This window comes from Pseudophryne corroboree, chromosome 5, assembly GCF_028390025.1.
Source record: "Pseudophryne corroboree isolate aPseCor3 chromosome 5, aPseCor3.hap2, whole genome shotgun sequence".
NCBI lineage: Eukaryota > Metazoa > Chordata > Amphibia > Anura > Myobatrachidae > Pseudophryne > Pseudophryne corroboree.
The window spans coordinates 829,648,594-829,672,067 of NC_086448.1; the positions used below are offsets into that span (position 1 = coordinate 829,648,594).

The 23,474-nt window shown below is 45.6% G+C and overlaps 1 protein-coding gene across 3 annotated transcripts in view; it reads right to left on the reverse strand.

Moving 5' to 3' along the window:
- OBSCN (obscurin, cytoskeletal calmodulin and titin-interacting RhoGEF) overlaps nucleotides 1-23,474 on the reverse strand; it is a 370,748-nt gene that overhangs the window by 113,100 nt on the left and 234,174 nt on the right. For all 3 annotated transcript variants that reach the window (XM_063924540.1, XM_063924539.1, XM_063924541.1), the window contains exons 60-67: nucleotides 22,728-22,994; nucleotides 18,744-19,010; nucleotides 17,671-17,931; nucleotides 14,836-15,108; nucleotides 14,120-14,386; nucleotides 7,698-7,964; nucleotides 6,599-6,865; nucleotides 6,164-6,436 (exon numbers count right to left, since the gene is read on the reverse strand). In XM_063924540.1, coding sequence (XP_063780610.1) covers nucleotides 6,164-6,436; nucleotides 6,599-6,865; nucleotides 7,698-7,964; nucleotides 14,120-14,386; nucleotides 14,836-15,108; nucleotides 17,671-17,931; nucleotides 18,744-19,010; nucleotides 22,728-22,994 — 2,142 coding nt within the window. The remainder of the gene's footprint in view (nucleotides 1-6,163; nucleotides 6,437-6,598; nucleotides 6,866-7,697; nucleotides 7,965-14,119; nucleotides 14,387-14,835; nucleotides 15,109-17,670; nucleotides 17,932-18,743; nucleotides 19,011-22,727; nucleotides 22,995-23,474) is intronic.

A 23,474-nucleotide genomic window follows, 5' to 3' on the forward strand; every position in this document is an offset into this window, starting at 1 on the left:
TATTGTCACACAATTTCCCCACGCCAAGATCCAAGGTTGCTTACATTATCTCACTACTCTCTGGTTCTGCCTTGAGTTGGGTGTCTCCTCTGTGGGAACGTGCTGACCCTCTGATGAACAACTACGCAGAATTCGTGTCAACCTTCAGACGGATCTTTGACGAGCCGGGTCGTGCAACATCAGCTTCTGCAGACCTAATCCAACTTCGTCAAGGTACCCGTAGTATGGGGCAATATGTCATCCAGTTCCAGACGTTGGCCGCAGAGATTCAGTGGAACAATCAAGCCCTGGTAGCAGCTTTCTGGCATGGACTCTCTGATCGGATCAAGGACGAACTGGCAACCCGCGATCTTCCTGAGCAATTGTCTGATTTAATTTCCCTGTGCATCAAGTTGGACTCTCGCATCCGCGAACGCAACAGTGAACGTGCTCGAAGTGAGCCACGCAGGTCAAGGATGGTACCTTCCGTACAGTTTCAGTCTCCACCTTCTGATGAGCCTATGCAAATAAATAGGTCCCGCCTAACTCCTGAGGAGCGGTCAAGAAGACTTCGTGAGAGACTGTGTCTTTATTGTGCGGCTGCAGGTCACCAGATTAATTCTTGTACAGTGCGTTCGGGAAACGCCAGATCCTGACTTGTAAAGGAGGAGTCAAGTTGGGATCTTCTAGTCAAGCTCCTTCAAATCAAGACCTTATCCTTCCCGTGACGTTAGAGACTTCAGTTGGGCTTCAATCTGCATCTGCGTTAGTGGACTGTGGAGCCGCAGGAAACTTCATCACTCAAGCTGCGGTAGATAAGTTTTGTTTGCCTGTATATGAACTTTCATACCCAGTCTACATTACCGCTGTGGATGGTAGCCGAATCTCCAAGGGGAATATCTCTCACCAAACCGCACCAGTGATTTTGGGAGTTGGGTTCCTGCACTCAGAATTAATAAAGTTCTTAGTCATTCCTCAGGCTACCCAGGAGATCGTTTTGGGTATGCCCTGGCTCCAGCTACATAATCCTCAGATTGATTGGTCAACGCTACAACTTACTTCTTGGGGTTCACATTGCCACCAGTCCTGTTTAGCCCAAGTTTGTCCTATCAAGTCTACTGAAGTCAAAACCCAGTCAAGTCTTCCTGCGGCTTACCAAGATTTCTCTGACGTCTTCAGTGAAAAAGCCGCTGATGTCCTGCCGCCCCATAGAGAGTGGGATTGCCCCATCGATCTCCTTCCCGGCAAGAAACCACCTAGGGGGCGTACCTATCCGTTATCCATTCCTGAAACTGAAGCGATGAGCGACTACATCAGGGAGAACTTACAGAAAGGATTCATCCGTCCCTCGTCTTCACCCGCTGGTGCAGGCTTCTTCTTTGTTAAGAAAAAGGATGGAGGATTGCGTCCATGCATTGACTACCGGGGTCTCAATGACATTACCATCAAAAATAGTTATCCATTACCACTCATCACTGAATTATTTGACAGAGTTAAGGGAGCCCGCATCTTCACCAAGTTAGATCTCCGCGGTGCTTACAACCTCATTAGAATCCGAAGTGGTGATAAATGGAAGACAGCTTTCAATACTCGAGATGGTCATTACGAGTACCTGGTAATGCCATTCGGGTTGAGTAATGCCCCAGCAGTGTTCCAGCACTTTGTGAACGAAATCTTCCGGGACGTTCTGTACAAATACCTTGTAGTTTATCTGGATGATATCCTTATCTTCTCCCAAGATCTTCCCTCTCATCGTCTACAAGTCCGTGAAGTCCTCCGACGTCTTCGTGAGAACCGGCTCTACGGTAAATTATCCAAGTGTACCTTTGAAGTTTCCTCTATACCCTTCCTGGGGTATATAATTTCCGGATCGGATCTCCAGATGGACCCGACAAAGTTGGAAGCCATTGCCAATTGGTCCATTCCAAATTCTCTCAAGTCTATTCAGCGATTCCTGGGATTCGCCAATTACTATAGGAAATTTATTCGAGGATTCTCCACTCTCATCGCTCCTATTACCAACTTAACTCGGAAAGGGGCAGATCATTCCAACTGGTCAGAAGAGGCTTTAGCGGCCTTCCAGAAGATCAAGCTGGCCTTTATGTCTGCTCCAGTTCTGTCTCAACCAGATGTAAACAAGCCGTTCGAGTTGGAGGTGGATGCCTCTACCGTAGGAGTTGGAGCGGTTCTCTCCCAGAAGAGAACTGATGGGAAGATCCACCCCTGTGGATTTTATTCTCGTAAATTCCTCCCTGCAGAAGCTAACTATTCCGTTGGAGATCAAGAACTACTGGCGATTAAGCTGGCCCTCGAGGAATGGAGGTATCTCCTGGAAGGGGCCAAATATCCGTTCAACATCTATACGGATCATAAAAATCTGCTATATTTAAAGGCAGCCCGGTGCCTTAATCCTCGCCAGTCCCGGTGGGCTATGTTTTTCTCTCGTTTTAACTTTAAGCTTCATTTCCGCCCAGGTTCTCAGAATGTTAAAGCTGACGCCTTATCCCGATCTATGGAGTCCGAAGAGGAAACGTCTAACTCAGTTCCGCATTCCATCCTGAGTCCAGTGGTATTTGCTGCATCTCAAGTTTCCCCAGCTCCTCCACCTGGTAAGACACTTGTTTCCCCAGAACTCCGTCCCAAGTTGCTGTCTTGGGCCCATCAGTCCAAGTTCACTGGACATCCCGGTGTCCTGAAGACTTTCAAGTTCCTCTCTGAGACATACTGGTGGCCAAAGATGAAAGCTGACATCAAGGATTTCGTGGCATCCTGTCCTAAGTGTGCGCAGCACAAGATTCCTCGTCAGTCTCCAGCAGGTCAGTTACAACCATTGTCTGTTCCCAGCCGTCCCTGGTCACACCTGTCCATGGACTTTATCTCCGACCTTCCTCCTTCTCAAGGATACAATACCATCTGGGTTGTGGTGGACAGATTTACCAAGATGGCCCATTTTGTTCCTCTCCAGGGTCTCCCTTCTGCCCCAAAACTTGCCCAAATCTTCCTACGGGAGATTTTCCGTCTACATGGTCTACCCTCAGAAATAATATCCGACAGAGGTGTTCAGTTTGTAGCGAGGTTTTGGAGGGCTCTCTGTTCTGCCATGCAAGTAAAACTGAAGTTCTCGTCATCTTACCACCCTCAGACGAATGGGCAGACAGAGAGGGTAAATCAGGAATTGGAGACATTTTTAAGACTTTATGTTTCATCTTCTCAGGATGACTGGTTGGATCTGCTCCCGTGGGCCGAATTTGCCCACAATTTCCGTTATCACACTGCTACTGAGACAACCCCATTCTTTGCTGTATATGGGCAACATCCTCGTGTTCCAGATTTCCAAGAACTCCCTCACATGGATGTTCCTGCTGCCACTACTGCCCTGAGTCAGTTCTCTTCAACCTGGAGGAAGATTCACACTTCTCTCAAGAAGGCCTCCAGCCGGTATAAATACTTTGCTGACCGCAAAAGACGTGCAGTTCCTAGCCTGAAACCTGGGGACAAGGTTTGGCTTTCTACCCGGAACCTCCGTCTTAGGGTCCCGTCGATGAAATTTGCACCACGTTTCATCGGTCCCTTTCCTGTTGAAAGAGTCATCAGTCCTGTGGCCTACAAGCTTATGTTACCACCTTCTCTGCGAATACCTAATGCCTTTCATGTTTCTCTCCTCAGACCATTAGTCCTGAATCGCTTCCAAAGAGCTCTTCCAGTCGGCCCCAAAGTTCGAACTCAGCGGGGCTTTGGAGTTCGAAATAGAGAAGATTATGGATTCCCGTTGCCGGTATGGTCGTCTACAATATCTTATCGATTGGTCCGGTTATGGTCCGGAGGAGAGAAGTTGGGTGAATTCGTCAGATGTCCATGCTCCAAGGTTGGTCCGTGTCTTCCATAACACTCATCCTTCCAAGCCACGTGGGTGTTCGGTGCCCACCCTTAAAGGGGGGGGGTACTGTCAGGAATCGACTCACCACGGTCACATCTGTCCGCCGGTGCGGACTCCGTCCAGGGTCCCTGCGTTCCACTGTCATCCGCACCTCTGCCATCAGACGTCATCCTGGGCCTGGGAGCGCTCCTGTGACAGCGGGCGTGTAGCACGCCGCGTTCCCGCTAGGCCGCGGCATGGGCGCCGCCATGACAGTCTGCATCGGTCAGAGCACGGCGGCCAATCCGGTGCTTGGCCGCACCTACTTTCCTCACTCCCACCAATGACTGCACATCAGGGGGTATATCAGGAGCTGCAGGATCAGTCTGCAGGCATCCTGAACTTTGTGTCACTCCTGCGACCCATGTGTCTGGATCTGGTTCCTGTTCCTCCGTGTTCCTGGATACCTACCTGTTCCTTTGTGTTCCTGGTCATCTACCTGAGACTCTGTGCTCCTGGTTACCTTTCACAGCTCCGTGGAACTACAAGCCTCAGCAACACCTGCTTCTGTTTACAGGCTTCACACTAAACATCAACTCAGTGTGCTTCAGCCTTAGCAGTAGAGACTGACTCCAGGTGTGTTCCATCTCCCCACCTGTGATGCAGCTTGCTTGCTGCTAGTGCTTCATCACCTGCACTGTGGACATTGTCAGTCCCCTGCCTCTGCTACCAGGTTTGCCATTCATTACCATCTCTGCTGGCTCCACGTTTTAAACTGCTCTGGTTCCCATACCAGATTATCTCCTGTCAAGTTATTATTCATCAGTGTACATTCATCAGTTATTATCATTTACCAGATATCATTCATCAGTTACCATTCATCCATTTGCCATATTTCCGTTGCCATAGACTTTCAGCTTCCACGCTGCACTATTGACATTTGCATTTCTTATTGTTTATTTTCTGCTGCCGTTGTGAACTTTCTGTATAATAAATATCATTGCGCCCATGCGCAGAAACTTAATCCAGCCTCCTCGCTTTCTCCCTTCTACCTCCACTGACCCACTAGCGCCCCCTCCGGGGACACATACAAAACCAAGTCTGACACCCTGTCAGGTAGGATTTTGGTTTATCTTTTCCTTTATGTTCTACCAAAGAGATAAAAAGAATTGTCCCGGGCACAAGAAATTAAACTTGTTTTCTTATATAAAATGTCTTAATTCAAAACAGGATTACATCTCATAGGAATAGAATCATTAGATACTTCTAAATGACTTCTCATAATACAAAATTTTGTAGAAATAAACTTTCAGTTATATATTACACACTGTATATCTCCAATGAGAGTTAATCCTATTTTGAATAAAGAAACTTTATTTTAAAAAAAGTTTAATTTCTTCTTCCCGGGACAATCCTCCTTACTACTCTGGTAGAACAAAAACAGGATAAGTTAAGCAAAGTCCTTCCTGATAGGGTATTACATCACATTTGGCGTCACAAACAGGATATATAACTATATCCATTACAGACAACTTCATGATGGGTTATTTATTCCTGTAGAGTGACACATATGTCCAGTAAAATGAACCTCATCATATCAATATAGATTATATGTTTATAACATCTCTAGTTTTAGTGAGGTACCATATACTTTGGTTGGTACTTATGTGATACTACCAATCAGCTCCTCTCATTTTTCAAACATATCCTGTAACATGACAGTTATATTATTGGTCTCTTGCCACTTTACTGTATATCTCTCCAAGCTTTGATAAATCTCATCCTATTTTTGGAACATGTGATAGCAAAGTTTTCTTTTGTATACAGAATAGAACATTTGTGACGGAAATGATTGACTGCAAGACGTAGACAAATTTCACATGATATATGGGACAATGCCCCTACGTAAAGGCACCTGGCTGCAAACTGGGTGCTTTTATACAGGCTATTGAAAATGTTTTATAAAGATATAATACTGTTATGGCACAGTGACATGAGTGTGCTGTAAGGTTAACAAATGAGAACCACATAAACAATTCACATAAAACTAATGTTAAATTAACCATATTACTGAATAAAAAGTTATGGTTGACAGATTAATATTTAACCCTCCAAAAATGCAGCAGATGCACTTTTACCAGTGAGCTTCAACCCTTTTTAAAGTGAATGTCAATTCTGAGCAGCGACCATAGAACCATTTGGCCTCTGACAGGTCTACTTTGGTCACATTTTACCTATGTCACCTCACTGAGGAAGAAACGCGTGGATAACATGTACCCTGAATGGATCCTTCCAAGAGTTCATACTCTTTTCCCATGCACTATTCACCTTTAACATCTAATTCAGCTACAGATGTATTCTGTCCCACTCTGAAGCTGACAAGACCTGAATCTTCCAGGGTGACCTTTCTAAGAGTCAAAGTGTGTATTTTCCCCTTGTGGACAGCAATCTCGTTCATCTCATTGCTCTGCAATGGGACTCCGGCCAGGTACCAGTGGACATCAGGGGCATTATCCTTAGACACCTTGCACTTAAATATAGCGTCTTCTCCTTCCTCTACCGAGAGGTTCTGCAACTGATCCACTATGAAAGGTTCTGGTTCTAAAACATAACAATATTAGACAGAGTTATGTCCCCAATTTATTTGTAGCTGGTTTCATTTATTGGTCATTAAAGTTCATATGACAGATATGGTACTTGCCTTTCCCCTTTTTCTCAAATATCAATAAGATGTTACGTTAAGGAATTAAAGTTCCCCGTTACCTTTAACAAAGACCGAAGCCACCGACTTCTGGTCCCCAGTCTCACACGTGTATTCCGCCGCATCCATCTGTTGCAGTTTGTGTATATGAAGTTCTACCACGCACCCTGACTGCTTAATTTCATATTTGGCCCCCGGTTTAAGAGCTACTCCAGCTTTCTGCCAAGTCACAGGGGCGTCGGCCTTGGAGATCTCCGCCCTCAGCGTCACAGACCCGTTCTCCTCTCCCTGCTCATTCTGGAGGTGGCGTGTGATCAGCGTGGGTATTGCTGAGGAATGATAGGGGTTTGCTTTAGGCTGAGTAAAACATTTTGTGTTGATGTTCCAGGATCAATTCAACTTATTTATGGTCAATGTAATAGGCAAAACTAGTGCTGGCGGCTGCCAGTCAAAAAATATGTGCACAAACAGAAGCAAATCTTGTCCCTCGCCACACAACTGAACCTAAGGATGATATATACTATATATAAACAACTTCATATAATTTTTTTTTACATTCCTCAATAAGAAACTTTTGGCCTAGGGGTGCCGTGATTCGGAAACTCTCAGGGTGCCGTGATTCAAAAAAGTTTGAGAACCACTGGCTGAGATGGTTCTCCTTAAAGGGACAGGTCTAAAATAAAAAACTGCTCTATGTAATGTGGCCAGAGGTCATGGAATAGACTGAACATGTGGAACATACTCCTGCATGAAATGCAGTCATAATGTTGATACCACAATGTCGACAGGCAACATGTGAAATGCTGACACAAAGGGGAGAATAACGGGTAGGAATAGGGTGTCTGCTCCTCACATGACCACAGGGACCCCAAAGCCACCATTTACATCGGGACCAGGTAAGCCACTACTAAACCACTTGGGATGGATTGTCAATATTCTATCAAGATGACATTTCAGCAGTGTTGAAATGATGAATGTCAACCTCATATACATCACCCTCCTGAAAACATCAAATTAGGAACTGCCGCCTGCGGCCAGCGGTGCCTTTAAATCCTTATATAGTAAAATAAAGCAATTTCCACTTCTTATATTGGTCACTGAGAATTTATATGAGGGAAGTTGTCAGTACAGGTGCTTCCCTCACGTATTCTGGTCTCTCACCTGTCACCTGCACAGCAGAAGTCACCCGCTGGTCTCCGCTGTCACAGGTGTACTCTCCCGAGTCCTCCGGCTGGGCCTGGTGTATGATCAGTTCCACCGTTTTCCCTTTCTGCCTGATCTCATACTTGTCACTGGGCCTGATCTGCACGGCCCCCTTCTTCCACTCAACCTGGGCATTGGGCTTTGAGATCTGCGCTCGAACGGTGACTGTAGAACCCTCCTCGCAGCTCTGATTTTCAGGTTTCTGCTCAAAAACCACTGGGATAGCTGCACAAAGGGAAGAGTGAGAGTGCGTATCGGAGGCAAAACTAGAAGTGGAACATTTCACCCCCTTGCCTTGTTCCCCCGCCCCCTCCTGGGTACCGTGGAAGATGGATAGAGAATGTTTCACCAATAAGACTGGATGAATGATCTTGCTTTAAGTGGGTGGGGGTGCGGTTTAATAAAAAAAATGACAGCTTTATTAGTTCTTTAAGAAAATTAGATTTTTTTTTTATTCCTCCCAGATCCTAAAGTTACCATTACAACTACAGAGGCCTTTTCACCAAAAAACAACATGGGCTGCTTCTGAGTCAGCTGCAAAGTGCCAATATATGTGGACCTCTGGAGCTACCAGATTTACTATCTTATGCTAATGTGAGTTTCCGTCCACCTTCATGCTGTGGCAGTATCACTAAGGATGGCATTGATTAACAGGCAATTCATTGTGTAGCCCATTAGGGGTAGATGAAGGTGCGCTAGAGGTTACCTCCAAATAGCCGACCCCCTGTCACTGTTAATATGAGAGAAGGATATTTGTAGAGGTGCACCAATGTAATCACTTGTTATGAAGTAGGTGTTAGCTATATAAGTAAGATGGTGATAGATATGTATATATATATATATACACATATGTATATATATATATATATATATATATATATATATATATATATATATATACACAGTATATATAAAACTATGTACTATGCCACCATAGTGTACACATGACAGGGGGAACATTCTGGAAGGGCATGCGCTGCTTTCAGGGATTATAGTCAGCTCGAGGTAGTGGCTCAAGACATAGGTCACATGGTTGGGGGAGCGGAGTCTATAAAGAGGCATGTGGCGGAAGCTCTCTTAGCTAGTGTGTACACCGGGTACTCAAGCGTTGCTGAATGAGCTGTGCTGTAAACATTTAGCGGCGTTTGGAGACTGGGTAGTGAAATCAAAACCAGGCAAATCAGGGGGGGGGCAGTAAGCAGAGCTGGTGGCGAGGTTCCCCACAGTGCTCATACTGCTAATACCTGCTGTCATCCAGCTTGCTCCGGGATGTGGCAGCAGTAAAGCAGCCTGAGAGGGGAGGACACGGAGGAAGAAGGCGGCCCCATAGCAACAGGGAAAGAAGCCATCCCAGTGCTTCCTGTGTAGTCGGAGGTGGAGCAGCTGCGGATTCTGGGGCGGCGCACAGAGACGGTCAGAGTGAGTGTGTCTGTGATTTTAGCAGTGGGAAGGAGGCTACAGTATTGACACTGAACTGGATATAATAGTAAGAGGCTGTCAGCAGCTAAAGCAAATCAAGCAACACTGAGGCTGTATATAAAGTGAACATAAGGCAGACAGCCGTCCTGATTATAGGATTTCATTAGGATCCATACCATTTAAGGTAATAACAGCCATACCTAATAGAGGTGGGGTAAACCCAGCAGAGTTAGAGAGTTAGTTGCATTATCTCTGCCCAGTCACAAATTGCAGAAGTCAAGAAAGAGTCAGGGGAGTGAGCGCTGCAGCTAACCGGTCAGGAGGCGTGTAAGTACAATCAATAGTGCTGGGCACACACAACGGGGCCCGGGGAGCTCACAACAAACCTCACCACATCCCTGTCAGCATGTTACAATAGACATTTCAGTCAGTGGTGGGCAGAGAGAGAGAGATAGCACCCGCATCATATAACAGCTACTGTATAACTGCTGTAGCCACAGCATCAGAGGCAGACAGAAAAGCAGGGACACTCCATAAGACTTATACATAAGGGCTAATTATAAGGAGGTGGCGGATTGGAGGACCCTTGTTAACCCTTGCTGTATATGGGTGAAGAACCCAGTAGTACTTGTTCAGTGTAGCTCAGACCAAAGAGGACTTTGTAAAAAAAAAAGGGACCAGCCAACAAGTAGGAGTGTACAGTAGTTGTCTGCATTATTTATAAGTATAAATTTTGATGTCGGTATAACGTAACAATTATATAAGGTATGCACCGAGATCAAAGGATTCCGGGAGAACTATTGAGTAAATCCATACCATTTGCATAGACAGAGAAACCAGCTTAGAGGAGACTGTATCTTCATACCGATTAGTCTTCATCAGTGATGCCTAGGACAGACCAATACAGCAGATAGCTGCACTGCATCCATCAAGTAGACTAAGTAGCTTATTCAAATACACACAGAGTTAGTGGATTCTAAATATTTATAAAGTGGAATGTAAGTATTCAGCGGAGAGCAGAGTAACCAAAAGTAGCAGCCTAAAGGGTAAATGATACAAATCTGCTGGGATATGCCTTTACTCAAAGTTTACACACATCGATTGACTGTCCGAGAGGCTGTTAGAACCCCCAAAGCTGAGAAAGGAGGATAGTGATTATGTCTAGGGCAATTCGCTAACCAGTTCATCACCAAAGAGTCGAAAGGGATACGTGACCACCCATATGGTGCATACCATTTACTCCCTTTCCACTTTCTGGGAAAAGCAACATTGTTAATAATACTGTTATTCCTCAGCGCAAAGGAAAAGTGGGACTTTATAATCACTTCATCTACTGTATTTAGGATATACATCATAGTGATAAGAGTACCTGGGTCACTCTATAGAGTTGAATCAGGCTTACCCAAGCAGGCCTGGATTGAATAATATAGCTTGGGAGGAGGCACACTTATTAGTTACCCATCCATTAGATTCAAGGGAAGGTTACATTTGGAGGCACTGCTGAGATACCTATTCATCATTTCAGCTCTCTGGAATCAGCGTCCAATCCAGGCCTGCTTGGGTAAGCCTGATTCAATGTCAGTAAGCTATTAAATGTGCTTAAATAATAGTACACGTTTGCATTTCTAATATACCTGTTCTTCATTTCAGCTCTCCGGAATCAGTGTCCAATCAGTCGGACAGATGGTAAGTATAACAATTTTAATGTAACCATATGATACAGCTTTCACACAGTTACAGGTATGAATTGCATTCACCAAATTTACTAATTTCCTCCTAAAAGGCCTATACAATCAAGATATGCATACAGGTACAAAAAAACTCTCCTTGACAAAAGGAAAAAATAAAGTGTACACTATAACTCTATAGAGTGACCCGGGTACTCTTATCACTGTGATCTATATCCTATATAGATGAAGTGTTTATAAAGTCCCACTTTTCCTTTGCACTGAGGAATAACAGTATTATTAATGCTGTTACTATTCCCGGAAGGTGGAAAGTGGGTAACTGGTATGCACCGTATGGGTGGTAACTTATCCCTTTCGACTCTTTGGTGATTAACAGGTTACCAAATTTCCCTAGACATAATAACTATCCTCCTTTCTCAAGAAGAAAAAGTGATAAAATACCGTGCGCCAAATCTGAGCAGCCTTCTGGTTTCAAATGGAAAAATAAGTGTCACCAACACTTCATGAATCGATGCAGTCAAAAGGGGGATACCATTTGAATCCACTGGCGCTCATAAAAGCAAAATAAAACAATCATAGTGTGATATGTACATAAAGGTGGATGCAAGCACAGAAAAACTTTTGGTAGGTCTTATACCTATAATGTATGTCTACCGTTTTATGGGCAGACAAACACGCTTTCATGGGAGCTGGAATTTCACCAGTCTAGATTTTGTCCTCTTGTATTCTTCTCCTCAATATTAGGCCCAAAAAAGAGAAGGAAAAAAGACCTCCAATAGTGCAACACCATTTATTTTCCAACAGACATAACATTAAAACATTGAGGATAAGGGTGGTCTCTCACCAGAGGAAGTGGTCCACTAAATAAGCAGACAAACAGCGAAAATTAAGATGATCACACCAGGCGTCCCTGGAACTCGCCGTCCAGATCCTCTGTTGATATTCCAAGGCCTTGAAAAAGACACTGGAGTGTCGAAACGCGTTGGAAGGAGGAGCTGTTTGTTTTGGGGAGACGCTTGGAATATCAACAGAGGATCTGGACGGCGAGTTCCAGGGACGCCTGGTGTGATCATCTTAATTTTCGCTGTGTTTGTCTGCTTATTTAGTGGACCACTTCCTCTGGTGAGAGACCACCCTTATCCTCAATGTTTTAATGTTATGTCTGTTGGAAAATTAATGGTGTTGCACTATTGGAGGTCTTTTTTCCTTCTCTTTTTTGGGCCTAATATTGAGGAGAAGAATACAAGAGGACAAAATCTAGACTGGTGAAATTCCAGCTCCCATGAAAGCGTGTTTGTCTGCCCATAAAACGGTAGACTTACATTATAGGTATAAGACCTACCAAAAGTTTTTCTGTGCTTGCATCCACCTTTATCCTCCTTTCTCAGCTTTGGGGGTTCTAACAGCCTCTTGGACAGTCAATCAATGTGTGTAAACTTTGAGTAAAGGCATGTCCCAGCAGATTTGTATCATTTACCCTTTAGGCTGCTACTTTTGGTTACTCTGCTCTCCACTGAATACTTATATATTTATAAATATTTTGGAATTCACTAACTCCGTGTGTATTTGATTCAGGTACTTAGTCTACTTGATGGATGCAGTGCAGCTATCTGCTGTATTGGTCTGTACTAGGTATCACTGATGAAGACTAATCGGTATGAAGATACAGTCTCCTCTAAGCTGGTTTCTCTGTCTATGCAAACAGTATGGATTTACTAAATAATTCTCCCGGAATCCTTTGATCTCGGTGCATACCTTATATAATTGTCACTTTATACCAACATCCAAATTTATACTTATAAATAATGCAGACAGCTACTGTACACTCCTACTTGTTGGCTGGTTTCTTTTCTTTGCAAACTCCTCTTTGGTCTGAGCTACACTGAACCAGTACTACTGGGTTCTTCACCCATATACAGCAAGGGTTAACAAGGGTCCTCCAATCCGCTACCTCCTTATAATTAGCCCTTATGTATAAGTCTTATGGAGTATCCCTGCTTTTCTGTCTGCCTCTGATGCTGTGGCTACAGCAGTTATACAGTAGCTGTTATATGATGCGGGTGCTATCTCTCTCTCTCTGCCCACCACTGACTGAAATGTCTATTGTAGCACGCTGACAGGGATGTGGTGAGGTTTGCTGTGAGCTCCCCAGGCCCCGTTGTGTGTGCCCAGCGCTATTGATTGTACTTACACGCCTCCTGACCAGTTGGCTGCAGCGCTCACTCCCCTGACTCTTTCTTGATTTATGCAAACTGTGACTGGGCAGAGATAATGCAGCTCACTCTCTAACTCTGCTGGGTTTACCCCACCTCTGTTAGGTGTGGCTGTTATCACCTTAAATGGTATGGATCCTAATGAAATCCTATAATCAGGGCGGCTGTCTGCCTTACGTTCACTTTATATACAGCCTCAGTGTTTCTTGATTTGCTTTAGCTGCTGACAGCCTCTTACTATTATATCCAGTTCAGTGTCAATACTGTAGCCTCTTTCCCACTGCTAGAATCACAGACACGCTCACTCTGACCGTCTGGAGCTGTCAGCTGGGCGCTGCCCCAGAATCCGCAGCTTCTCCGCCTCCGGCTACACAGGAAGCACTGGGACGGCTTCTTCCCCCGTTGCTATTGGGCCGACTTCTTCCTCCGTGTCCTCCCCTCTCAGGCTGCCTTACTGCTGCCACGTCCCGGAGCAAGCTGGATGACAGCAGGTATTAGCGGTATGAGCGCTGTGGTGACCCTCGCCCCCAGCTCCGCTTACTGTCCCCCCTGATTTGCCTAGCTTTGATCGCACTACCCGGTCTCCAAGCGCCGCTTTATGTTTACAGCACAGCTCATTCAGCGCTTGAGAACCCGGTGTACACACTAGCTGAGAGAACTGCTCTGTCTCAACAGGGCAGCCTCTGTACCTCCTACTGAAGTGTGGCTGGCAAAGACAGAACGATGTACCTCCTTCAGCAGTGTGGCTGGGCAGAGACAATGATGTACCTCCTACTGAAGTGTGACTGGGGGGAGACAGAGAACGATGTACCTCCTACTGAAGTGTGACTGGGGGGAGACAGAGAACGATGTACCTCCTACTGAAGTGTGGCTGGGGGTGACTTGGGGAAAATTTGTTGTTTTGTTCCATCTATTAGTCGGGAGTTCTTGCATTACACAATATCTATAACCCTAAGATAGAAATCTAACACAAAGTATTTCCCTGTTCTCCAGGTAGATCAGCCAGAGTTATTACTCACATATACAGTATAATTGCTATAGATGGAGTAATGCTGTGTACCTGTAACCGTTACTTTAGCCTTTGTTTCCTGGTTGCCGGTGTCGCAGGTGTACACGCCGGAATCTCCAGGCTTGGCATCGTGGATCTGCAGGATCTGGACAGTACCCTGATCCAGGAAAGTGTGCTTGGCGCTGGGTGAGATCTGCTCTGCGCCTTTCCTCCACGTCAGGGGCACACCGGGCTGCGACACCTCGCACTGTAGTACGACCGTGGCGTCTTCTTCCACCTCCACATCGGTCAGCCCTCTGGTGAAGACCGGGAGCGGGGCTGGAATAAATATACAGTAACTTCTTGTGATAAATCTGAGAGCCTGGACATTATCACTGTATTACAAGTAGCACTTGTCTTCAGGGCCGCCATCAGGGGAAGACTGCCGGTACTTGAGTCCTGGGCCCGGACTGTGACAGGGCCGGGTGGTAGCAGTGTGGATTGGCATGCCCCACAGGTAGACATGGAGGGACAGTATCGGCTGCTGCGGTGATCCCAGCACACCGCAGTCATGCCTAGGGTTGCCACTTGGTGTCCTGTCCCTCTCCTGGGACTGGAAACTAGCGCCCAGGACGGTAAGCTGTGGGCGCTGCGCGGGAGGAGTGGGGCTGTCTATTCTAGCAGTCCCGGGTCCCACATTTTCTGATGGCTGGCCCTGGTTATCTTGCCTGTAGCAAATGATTGCAGAATTGTGTAAAGATTTTAATTGCACCATAACTTTTTTTTACCTTTGATGGTAAGGTTGGCCGTAGAGGTGTAGGGACCGACTCTAAACGTGATGGCTCCGGAGTCATCCAGCGTCACGCTGCTGAGCTTAAGGATGTGAGTCTTCCCTTTCTCCACCGAGATCTCATTCACCTCGTTACTTTCCAGAGTGACCCCCTGCAGCTTCCATTCTACATCCTTGGCGTTCGCATGGGAGACTTCACACCTGAACACGGCGTCTTCCCCGGCAAACACTGACAGGTCTTTGAGACGGCTGACAATGGTGACATCCGGTTCTGAAAAATAAGAATGACGCCTGATTTGCTTCGTTTTACATCAGTGATCCTGTTTAAATCCACAGAACCTGTATATTAATGACTTTAATATTCCCCTGGTGTACATCCGGATGTGCGAGGACTGACACGTCCGTTTAGGAGTGTCCCTTACATTCCTGCTACCACATGTCTAAATCGTATCTGCGACTCCATACAAACAAAACCAGGGAGCGTGCGTGGTCGAAGCAGACACATACTCAGGCGAATACCATCGCATCTATGCGTCCGACATCACCGCTGAGTCCGATGTTGAAAGAGGAGTGCGCTACCGCACTTTTCTCCAGGGAGGCTTCATACCCTATCCCAAGATGGCCACCGAGATTACTACTGAGCATGCGCCATCTTGAGTTTTTACTATGTGAGATGACATGGTTGGAGACAGAAGTCTCCTGCTTACCTCCTATGCGAGACCTGGTTACAACATGCTATAAAGCTGTTCCTGCACAGTTAACATTTTGCAGCATACACTAACTGGCTCACAAGCTGTATGACAACCTAATCGACTCAAGCTCCGCTTCATCACCAGTGTGCATGTAACAGTGAGTACGACTGTACCTGCTATCTTTGAATAAATCAATACAACAGGGCTGTTCATAGCGTCAGTCATCAACTGGTGCATGCCTGTATTACTCTGCAAACACCTGCTCACACATCGTTTACAACATCCGGCCAGGGCCGTCTTAACAGCAGTGTAGGCCCCTGGGCACAGCAATGCACTGGGCCCCCTACCCACGCTCCAGCGGTAAGGGTGGAGGGTGCTATCAGCGGAAGCTTTAATGTCCCGCAGGCGGTAGAGGGTGTTCTATCTACCGCTCAGAATGTAGGACCTGGAGCATTCATTTCTGATAATTACTCCTTTACTGCACAGATGGGGCTAAACTGTAGAAGGGGGCATTTGGCTAAATGAAGAAGCCCTAGTACATGAATTCCAGGGTGGTAGGGGGTGTTTAATAAGCAGGGGAGGGGTGGATAGTGGAGTGGGCTTAATATTTATCATTTTCTGGTGGGAGGGCAGATTGCTTGACTGCAGATATCTCTAGTTCCTGAAAATATATTTCTTAGCTTTGGATGGGATACAAAACTAGAGAGTCCCACCTTTCAGGAGGTTCTGGGTACTTGGGGATCAGAGTTCAGGAGTCAGAGCATTCTACCAATGAAAATATGAAACTGCATATTAGGTGTGTGGAGCTGGAGCGGGGACCGGATGCTGGAAGGCTGATATCTCTGGTTCTGGACAAAGTAGAGACAAGCTGCCAGTGTCCCCAAAAGGAGAAAGTCCCAGCTTTTGGATTATACCATCAGAGAAACTGTAAGTCAGACAGAACCCATGATATCTGGCTGGGGAGAGCAACTAACAGGCTAGGATTTGGACCACTACTTTGAAGTCGGATATCTCCGGTTCCCCAGGGCCGATTTTCAAAAATCTGGTACCCCTGGAAAGAGGAGACCCTCAGCTATCAGCCTAGTGCCCTTATACTCATGGGGCCCTTGGGCAAGAGCCCATTGAGCCCATACGAAAAGACGTTCCTGCATCCGGCTCAGTATCAGACCCACAATCCTTACTGATCCTCTACATCAGGGGTGGCCAAACCGATCCTCGAGATCTACCAACAGTTCACATTTTCCAGATCACCTAGCTGGTGCACAGGTGTAGTCATTACTAATTAAGATGTGCTGCATTAATTCCTAACTGACCATTCTACAGATCTCCAGGAGGCCTGGAAAACATGAACTGTTGGTAGATCTCGAGGACCGGTTTGGCCAGCCCTGCTCTACATAGTTTGATGGTACTTGACGTCAGGCTTGCATGCTTGGAATTCCCTGATACCCATGAGCAGGGCCGCCATCAAGGGGGTGCTGGGGGTATAATTGTCCCGGGCTTATACCGCCCGCCGATATTTCTGCTGCTGTGCAATGGGCCCCCGTTCATCCGCCGCCCTGCCTGCTGCTCATTATGCCTGGCGCATCAGAACAGCAGACACTCAGCCCTCCGTATTGAATACTATTGAATATGTCCCTCCCAAAATGTCCGCCGCCCTTAGAGGAGACAGTTATTTAATATGCTAGAGGAGGCGGCGGCCATTTTGGGGGTTACATTTTCAATAGTATTCCATACGGAATACTGAGTGTCTGCTGCACGTGGCGGACGACGGGCATCAAGAGCTGCGGGCATGGGAGGGGGGTGAATGGGGCCCATAGATAGCAGCTGCTCTTGAAGAGGGGGCAGATGGAACAGTGGCCGGCAGTGGGGGCCAGGTAGGGGGATCCTGGCCCTGACGACGAGCAGAATCCCTGATGGGTACAGGGGCATAATATGTTTTCATGGCTATGTGTACAGGAATTACATTTATTTATATATATATATATATATATATATATATATATATATATATTTCATTCTTTGATTTTTGTTTTGTTTTTTTGGTGGTGGGTGGGGGGGTGGGCCCTGCCTATTATATCAGTCCCGGGCCCCACAAATTCTGATGGCTGCCCTGCCCATGAGTTACACCACGGTGAGATTACCTGTCACAGTGAGCATGGCTGAGGTTTTCTTGCTTCGGGCCACACACACATATTCTCCAGCGTCTTCCGGCTCCAGGTCGTGAATAACCAGCTTGCGCACTGCGCCATCTTGCTGCATTTCATACTTGTGGTTGGGCTGCAGCTTCTCGGTTCCTTTCCTCCACTCCACGGAGGCCATCTTGGTGGAGACCTCACAGCGGAGACAGGCGCTTCCGCCCTCTTCTGCTTCCACGTTCTGCAAATTCTGCACAAAGTGGAGGACTGCAATACAATAGTTAGCAAAGCGTTAGGTACTTACTAAGCATAGTTCCATGACCAACTTATCTACCTCCCTTCGCTATTAATAAAAGGATATTCTCAATTCCAAAGTTGTTTTTTCTGTTTGCCATAAATGTTTAGCATACATCCTCCAGAATAAGAATCATGATTCCCATGGCGTTATTAGGATCTGACGAAATTAAAGGAATCATTCGTATAAATGGTACTGGTCGACATTGACTTATGTGGACAGTGCTAACAGGTCAACAGGTTCAAAAGGTCAACAAATTGTCAACACATTTTGTTTTTGATATTTTAGCCTAACCTAACCCTCCCCCTAGCCACCCCTTCTGGCAAGCTGACCCTAACTCAAAACCTAACCCTAATCTTAAACTTATCCCTAACCCTAAAAATCCAGAAAATGCAGGGGTCTACCTTTTTTTGTGTCGACCATTTGAAAGTCAAACTTTTGAACTCGTTGAAATTTTTTTACCCTGTCAACCTAATCTGGTGGTGACCTATTGATTGTTGACCTTTTTCCCATCGATCTACCATCTGGATACCAGATAACGGGTGGTCGAGCATTTTTCTATTTATTTTTAGCCACTTTTATGTAGTCATCTGGGAAAAAGTGGCTAGAGAGATAAATACGTGTCAGTGTTTTTGGGACACACCCTGCTCCGTCTGATATTGAATAGGTGTCAAAAATATGGATCTTGGCCATCTTTCTACTACACAATTGGTTTTCAGCCGTCTCCGATATAAAACCCAGGCATATATGAAACCAATGAGCGGGAATTAGAAATGGCACTCACCATTAACTTTGACGGTAGCGGTGGTCTGCTGGTCTCCGGTATCGCAGGTATAATCCGCTGCATCTTCTCCTTCAGCATCAAAGATGACCAGTTCAGCCACCGCACCCTCTTGTCTCATTTCATACTTGGCACAAGGGAACAGTGCTACAGTCCCTTTCCTCCATTCTACCTGGACATTAGGCTTGGACGTCTCACAGCGTAGCGTCACCGTAACCCCGTCTTCTACTACTGTATTCTTCACTGGCTTAGTAAATACTATAGGTAGAGCTACAACACAACAGGGCAGCCAGTGAGAAAAGCAAAGGAAATACACACACTGAATAATAGTATAAATAACTTGAATATATTATTCATCCATTTTTCTGTGTGAACACAAAAACTGCTGGACACAATCTTCCTGTTGTCAACCTCTGATGAAATATCAGCGTACCGCGGTCAGTGTGTAGTCTTTACTTATACAGGTTGAGTATCCCATATCCAAATATTCCGAAATACGGAATATTCCGAAATACAGACTTTTTTGAGTGAGACTGAGATAGTGAAACCTTTGTTTTATGATGGCTCAATGTACACAAACTTTGATTAATACACAAAGTTATAAAAACTATTATATTAAATAACCTTCAGGCTGTGTGTACAAGGTGTATATGAAACATAAATTAATTGTGTGAATGTAACACACATTGTTTAATGCACAAAGTTATTAAAAATATTGGATAAAATGTCCTTCAGGCTGTGTGTATAAGGTGTATATGAAACATAAATGAATTGTGTGAATGTAGACACACTTTGTTTAATGCACAAAGTTATAAAAATATTGGCTAAAATGACCTTCAGGCTGTGTGTATAAGGTGTATATGTAACATAAATGCATTCTGTGCTTAGATTTAGGTCCCATCGCCATGATATCTCTTTATGGTATGCAATTATTCCAAAATACGGAAAAATCCGATATCCAAAATACCTCTGGTCCCAAGCATTTTGGATAAGGGATACTCAACCTGTATTACACTTTTTGTGAAGACTTTTTCACAGTCATTTTGAGCCTTACTATTCAGTATGTAAAATGCAATCATTTAATATCTTAATGCTATTTTAAATATTATAAGTTATTATTCATACTGCTCTTTACCTCCCAAAAGCTGTTTATATCAAGCACCAATAGGAGTGACGTGGATGATTTGTGGTGTGGTCAAGGTAGAACGAGGGTGGATTAGGTTTGGGGTGTAGTTAAATCCCAGACACTTAGCTGCCTGGTTTCCCCAGTTTTGCTCCTCTTCCCTCACCACCCTCACCATGAGTTATTTCATTATCACCATTGATAATCCTACAGATTCTCTTGCCTCTAAACTACTCTCCCTCTTCTTCCCTGAACCTTACTCCCCTTCTCACTCCAGTATCCATAACCTTGACCTAGTTTTGTCCCACCATTGTGGAATCTCTGACTTTTCCAACTTCCCCCTTCCTTCCTCTGGCCATCACCATCACCTCATCTCTGTCTACTGACTCCACACTTTCCAGCCCAGACAAGGCTACTTCCCTCTATCACTCCACCATTACTTCTTCCCTTGATTCTGTTACACTGACAGAACCCCAACCCTGGAGCTCTGGAATGACCCTCTTCCTTCAAAGATGTTACATCTCTGCAGAACGACATTGAAGGAAATTCCATTCACTCTCTGACGTCCTTCACTTCAAATTCATGCTTTCCTCTTACAGCTCTACTCTTTCTCTCTCCAAACACTCCTATTTCAAATCTCCATCTCCTTCCAACCCTGCCACATCTGCATCAACTTCAGTTCCCTCCAATGCTCACCCTTCTTCCCTCACAGCCCTTGACTTTGCTACTTGCTTCTCCTCCAAAATCACTGCTATCCATCAGGATATCAAGTATGTGTTAAAAAAATCCTTCTCCCGGCCCTCTCCCGCCTTCTAACGTAAGCCAACATAACTTTTCCTCCTTCTCCTGCTCCACTGAGGTCCACTACCTTCTCTCATCCACTTCCCTTCACTCTATTTCCTCCTACTTGTCTGTCCCTCTCACTTCATGCTTTCTCCCACTTCACTCACATCATTAACCTCTTTTTCCACTGGCACTGTCCTAGCCTCCTCCAAAAATGTCCTTGTCTCCCCCATACTAATAAAATACCCCTATCCATCCTTTATCTTTTTTAACTACCACCCGACTCCCTCCTTTCCTTTGCCTCCAAACTCTCTCAACCTCAAACAACTGCCCACTTTCCTTTTCATGATTTGAAACTGTCCTTACCAAGGTCACCACTGACTGTCTCCCCGCTGTGTCTGATGATCACATTTACTTTCTTGTATTCCTTGACTCAATCAGCTGATTCTGACACAGTTGACCACAGTTGAACTTATTTACCCCCACCCCGGCACTCTTGGGCTCCATGACACTGCCCTCTCTTGGCTCTCCTGTCGTTCCAACCACTCCTTTTCTGTCCCTATGTTCAAATCTACTTCACCCTGACCTCTGACCTTGGCCCCTGTCCTTCTCTACACCACCTCCCTAAGAGAACTCAGTAGCTACTTCAGTCTTATGCTGCTGATACTAAAATATACCTCTTCTCCCTGATCTCCCCTCATCACACACACACACACACACACACACACACACACACACTCTCTCTCTCTCTCTCTCTCATCTCTTCTTGGATATTCCATCACTTTCTTAAATTCAAGTCTAAGACTGATCTTATTGTCTTGACGCCTCCAGAACCTCTTTCCTTCTTGCTGTTACCAATACAGTCTTCTCTCACATCCCTCAAATCTGCTACCTGGGTGTCATCCTTGACACCTATCCTGCTGCTTCCACCCTCTGCAACATCTCTAGAATCTGATTTTTCCTCGACTAGAACGCCACCCACAAACATCCTACAAAGGCAATGAAATGCATCTGCTATCATGTCAATCCCCGATATTCGGCCTTTCAGCCATTTTTACTTCTGCCTTGACACAAGCTACAGTATATCTTTATCTTCATTCTTCTAGTCTACCCCCCGTACAGACCAATTATGGTATCTGTTGGTAAAATGTGTGTATAATAGAGCAGTCAACTTAGAGAATAGGTTCGTCAAAAAATGTAGGGAACAAATGAATATATACAGAAGATGATATAATGGTACTTTGTTCAATGCTACTTATACACCTGGAAGTTTGATTGGCCAATGTTTAATTGACAACCCATGGATCTAGTCATTCAGTGAGTAATATATTACATACTTTTCAGTCACCCGCATATGTCTTATTTTCTTATATGGCTGATCTCACACATTGTAACCTTAGTAGGGCACCCAAAATGGCTGCCTCGCCTGGTACGCCTGTGTGTGGGATGAAAAATACTTGGAGCTGATTGTTTTGTAAGGGTTCTGCCACTAGCTTTAGTGCACTGCAACTGTGTACTATCTTCTTGGTGTTGCCTATTACACCCAGGGTAACCTATGTAGCGTGCCCAAAATGGCACCTCACCTGTAGCCTCTCATGGGTGGGTTATGTAACCTGTTGGATTTATTACCCAAAGTGGCTGCACCAACCCTGCATTAAGGTCATCGTGCCAGTTACGTTCACTGTTTTTAGGTTTCTTTTCTCTGTGCTGTAATACTAAACCTCTGTGCTATGTTTTTGATGCGTGTAAAGGGACTTTAGTCCTGCTGGACAAAAGTGGTATTTATACCCTCTTATCTGAATTAACTTTCTAATGGCACATTGGTTTGGTGATTGGTTATCTAAGAAGAGGCAAGGGGCATTTGTAGCCAAAGCCACCATTCTGTCTGCAATGACGCCATCATCTGTGCAGCATGGACCTCAAGTGTGGGTAGATACAACAGCTCATTGTCCTGGCCAAAGTGTGTCCAGTGTTGTCCATGCACGGGGTGGGTCTGTCTTGGGTCAGAGGCCAGCTAGGGACACCCATGTTGATGAGTTTGGGAGAGATGAGTCAGACCCCGGTGATGCACTTGGAATTACCTTTCACCGTCAGGTATGCTTTAGTCTCCTGGTCCCCAGTATCACAGCTGTACTCTCCCGTGTCCTCCAGCTTCAGGTTGTGTATTAACAATTCTGCCACACGCTCTCTCTGCCGCATCTCGTATTTGCTGCCGGGCCGCAGCCCCAAGCCGGCTTTCCTCCATTCTAAGGCTGCACCGGCCTTGGAGGTTTCACAATGCAGAGTCACAGTGTCCTCCTCACGGGCCTCAGTGTTCTGCAGCGGCCGCGTGAAGGTGACGGGCAGAGCTAGAGAAAGCATACAGGATAGTTATATACAACCATGTTTCGGTGTAGGTCTACAGTTTCTCAAAAGAGCCCAATACTGACCACCCAACGCACATTGGGGGTCATTCCGAGTTGTTCGCTCATTGCCGTTTTTCGCTACGCAGCGATTAGGTGGAAAGTGCGCATGCGCATGGTACGCAGCGCGCATGCGCTTAGTTATTTAACACAAAACTTAGTAGATTTGCTGTTGCTCGAGCGGCGCTTTTCAGTCGCACGGCTGATCGGGGAGTGATTGACAGGAAAGGGGCGTTTCTGGGAGGTAACTGAGCGTTTTCCGGGAGTGTGCTAAAAATGCAGGCATGCCAGGGATAAACGCAGGAGTGGCTGGAGAAACGGGGGAGTGGCTGGCCGAACGCAGGGCGTGTTTGTGACGTCAAACCAGGAACTAAACGGACTGAGGTGATCGCAATCTAGGAGTAGGTCTGGAGCTACTCAGAAACT